Here is a 4,343-nt window from a genome sequence, read left to right on the forward strand (position 1 = left end):
GGTGGAGGGGTGTTGCTCATGCTGATGATGACTTGTCGTTTCCCGACCAGAAAATGTTCTTATCCAAGTGGAGTGTTCAAAGGAAATAGGAGAAGCAAGTTTCTTTGAGCTTCGTGTGGGTCCCCAGGACTGAAATCTTTGGCTCTTGCCATGGTCAGTTCTTGGCATGCTCTTGTGCTCTGTGACTATCTGCCCTCGGCCCAGGCCTATGCCCAGCCACGAGGTCTCTCTTGAGACCAGGGGGATTTGGCTAAGCCAGGCTGGAGTGCTGAGTCTGGGAGGCTGCCCTTGAGCCCTTCCTGCTGAGCCACCTTCCCAAGGCCATTCCTCACCAGCAAGTGCTGCCCCCTAAGGGGCTTGGTATTTGCTCCAGTTACATCCTGAAGGCCCATGGGCCATAGAAGTGGTTAACATGCTTAGCTGCTAACAAAAAAGTTGGAGGCTGCAGTCCACTCACGGGCACCTCGGAAGAAAGGCCTGGCAACCTACTTCAGAAAAAGCAGCCATTGGCAACCCAGGGGAGCTCAGTTCTATGACACACACAGGGTTGCCGTAAATCAGAATCAACTCAACAGCAATTGGGTTTTTTTTTGTTTGTTTTTGTTTTTTAATTTCCTGGAGAGCAAGAAATAGGAATTGCCTCCCCTGACCCCTACTCTGTATTTCCCCAGCCCGTGCCCACCCCCCCTCGCCCATCTCTCTCTCCTGGAAGAGGTAGAGCCTGAACACTCATCACTTGCCCTTGGTTGCCCCCTTTTCCCAGTCTCCCTCCCAGACAGAGGAAGACTTTCTACTTATTTCTCTGGTCCTGTGGGGACTTCTCTGATGCCATATCTTGAACGTTCTTTGGACTTTGGCTCCTGAGAAAAGTCTAGTCTTGGACTTGTTAAAAGGGAGATGGATGGAGAGGGTTGGGGTTAAGTCGCTCTCTCCATGAGATACAGTGGCCACACGTATTGCTACTTGCACACCTTGTCACATCCTTCAAGTCATAGCCGGGCCCCCTTCTGCATTTTCAACCATAGAGTCTCTGATGTGGTCACCTGACCTTGTGCCTCCCTGAACGCAGTTCCCTTGGCTCTGGGGCCTCTCTATTGAGCCTAGTTGCCTGACAGATACAGGCGCACACTAGCCGCATTGTGGTCCTGCTCTGGATGACCACAATCAAGTGAGTCACACTGCCTTTCCCTGTTTCCTCGTTCTTATAAAAGTTATGTTTACACGATACTGTAGTCTATTAACTGCAGTAACGTTATGAAAAAGTTGGGACACTGTGAGAAAGACCAAATTGGGACCCAGTGAAAGCTGCCTTTAGGAAAATAGTGTCCCAATAGACTTGCTCAAAGCGGGGTTGTCACAAACTTGCAAAAAATGCAGTATTTACAAAGTGCAATAGATCGAAGTGCAGTCAATGAGGTAGGCCTGTGCTGTGGACTTAAGCAAACTTAGTTGCTTGCTGTTTCTGTGCACATCTGCACATTCTCACCACTCTTCTTTGCCTAGCCAAGACCCTTTGCCTAAAGTGTCCCCCACCCCTTGCTACTTGAGCTCCAGCCAAATGACCATTTAACCCGCCTCGTTTATCTCAGGCCGAAAGGACTGCTCTCTCCTCACAATGGCCAACACCAGCACATCCGCGCTGGGGTGCAGGGTTTTTCTCCACAGTTTGCGTCTTCATAACTAGCCTTTTGCTTTTCTGCAGACATCATCATGAGGCCCAGTTGTGCTACTGGATGGTTTTACCACGGGTCCCATTGCTATGGATACTTCCGGAAACTGCGCAGTTGGTCGGCTGCTGAGGTAAGCTATCTGACCCGTGCAGGACCCGGCTAGACTCGGGAAAGAGAGCCCCTTGGGGCGCTGGGAGGACCAGTGGCCTAGCTGGTGAAGTGGAGAGAAGGAAGGGATGGGCTCAGTTCATTCGCAGTCGTCAGCACTGATGAAGCCAGGGTGTCTGTCATGTTGCAATCACAGAAGTACCACAAGTAGACGGCTTACCCAACAAACAATGATTTTCTCACGGTGCAGGAGGCTCGAAGTCCAAAGTCAGCATGACGGCTCTGGAGGGAATCCTTGTCCCTTTTCAGCTCTGTTCCCTGGTTCCTCTGATCTCACCTGGAGAGGTATCTGCCTTTCCCACTGTGCCTGCTTGCTTGTGTGCTTCATCTGCTCTTTGTATTCTCAATCTCTCTTTTCAATATCTTTTTGGGATATAAAAGAGCAGACAACGTGAGCAAGAGAAGTAGCAGAGACGGGAAGGTAGGTGCCGTGCCGCATGGAGATGACCAAGGAGGCTGGGGCTGGAAGCCAAAGAGCCAAAGACCTTCTCCAGGAGCTGACAGAACCAGAAAGACTCCCTCTTGGGCTGGGAGCCTGAATTTAAACACAGCTTTTCCTAAACTGTGGGGAAATGAATCTGCTTGCTAAAGCCCCCGCTTGTGGTGCTTCTGTTAGAGCAGCATTCAGTTGCCAATACCTGTCACATTCGAAAGTTCCATGCTGACAGGAAGTCTTTTGTGGGACTGAGCCCACCATCTCTGGGGGCAGGAGAGGCCAGGGGCGTCCACTGGCTCAGCACAAACGGTTCCCAGGAGAGGGCTGTACTGTTCAATCACCCAGCATCACCAATAGAGTCTCTCCTTGCCTGCAGTTTGAGTGTCAGTCGCACGGAAATGGAGCGCACCTGGCGTCTATCCTGAATGTGAAGGAAGCCGAAGCCATAGCAGAGTACATAAGTGGCTATCAAAGAAGCCAGCCAGTGTGGATTGGCCTGCATGACCCGCAGAAGGTAACCCTGCAGACTTTGCCCACACATGACCTCCAGGCAAAATGGAGACCATTTGAGTCAAGGTCAAGTTGATGGCTCTTGATCTGTATGGTTAGATTTGGTGATGTGTGTGCATAAATGTGTGCATGTGTGTGTGTGTGTGTGTGTGTGTGTGTGTGTATGTGTACACAAAGCAAGATCTTCCTGCGTCCTACTACCTGGACGATACACACAGCTTGGTGCTCACTTACTAGCCGAATCCACCCAGAAATGCCTCGAAAGAAAACCTTGACAAGCTGCTTCCCAGAGGTCACACAGCCTTGAAAGCCCCACGGAGCAGTCCTCGTCTGTACACACCGGTCACCATGGTCAGAAGCAATTCTGTGGTGACTCACAGCACCATAAGCAGACTTGCTATGCCCCCCAGCTTCACTGAATCCCACCTAGCTCTGGAGTGAAAGTGGTGAGCTTTTAGCTAGCCTTCTCCTTGGATGGTCTTCGCTTCCTAGAACTGCAGTGGCCGGGCGGGCTCTCTTTCTGGTCCATCTAGGGGAAAGCCCTTCCTTGCCGCTCGCAGCTTCTGGGAGTCCCAAGAGTCCCTTGGCTTACAGATGGAATCTCTCCCACGGCGTCCTCTCACAGGGCCTCTGCTTCCCTGTGTACGACACCATGGAGAAGGCATAGGGAGCCACCCAGCTCTGATAGCACAAGAGAAATTCTATTTCCGAACAAAGTCACACTCACAAGTAGCAGGGTTGAGGATTTGGGCATGTCGTTGGGATGGGGGAGAGGGTGGGCAATGATTCCGTCCGATTGTTGAGACGATCCTTAAATCTTTTTCACTGAACCCTGATTGCTACACTACAATAACAACTCCATGTAAAAATTACAAGTGGAGCCTTAGGCTGGGGACTGAGGGCCATGGGGTAGGGGTGCCTGGGGGTTCAAAAAGTTCATGGAGAAATTCCATATCTTCTCATTCCATTTTTTTTTCATGAACCATTTGAAGCCCCTTCATATATGAGACCTACCGTTCATTGAGTATTTATGGGACTTGCAGAATTAACCCAAATTCACACTGAAACATGGTGAGAGAACCCCCAGACTTTGTTTCTAGATAAAATTGCCGATGATACTGCACAGCCATATACTCTCTTCCATGAGTGTCTGCATTTATCCTTCCATAATTATCCAAAAAGATCTTTGCGCTCTTATTCTTGTTGGACTATTGTGTTTTAGAAAAACTAGCACTCCCTCGTCATAGCCGTTAAAATATCTTAGACATATTTTGAGTTGTAATTGTATTTTTTTGACTAGCAGAAGTTTTATACTTTTATGTATTTGCATTTATCAGAGGCAGGATAAATATTTACTTATAGTTCTCCCAGATATTTTTTTATAACTTAATTCTTGTTTACATGCGCGACAGGGGAAAGTAAGTGGTTAGAAATCATACAATGTCTTTAGTAGTCAATTGAAAATTAACTAGCGATATAATTTGATCAGAATGCTGACCTGTGTGTTGTTCTAATGAATTACATTTGTCAGCAGATGTAAAATCTCTTCTCACACCCAC

General features: G+C 48.7%; 1 protein-coding gene across 1 annotated transcript in view; it reads left to right on the top strand.

Annotated features, from left to right (window-relative positions):
• The window catches only part of REG4 (regenerating family member 4), a 13,365-nt gene that overhangs the window by 1,086 nt on the left and 7,936 nt on the right, over window positions 1–4,343 (top strand). The window contains exons 2-3 of the mRNA XM_013007789.2: window positions 1,703–1,800; window positions 2,651–2,788. Of these exons, the coding sequence (XP_012863243.1) occupies window positions 1,703–1,800; window positions 2,651–2,788 (236 nt within the window). The remainder of the gene's footprint in view (window positions 1–1,702; window positions 1,801–2,650; window positions 2,789–4,343) is intronic.

This window comes from Echinops telfairi, unplaced genomic scaffold, assembly GCF_000313985.2.
Source record: "Echinops telfairi isolate 266 unplaced genomic scaffold, ASM31398v2 ScPeMD7_7466;HRSCAF=8504, whole genome shotgun sequence".
Taxonomy (NCBI): domain Eukaryota; kingdom Metazoa; phylum Chordata; class Mammalia; order Afrosoricida; family Tenrecidae; genus Echinops; species Echinops telfairi.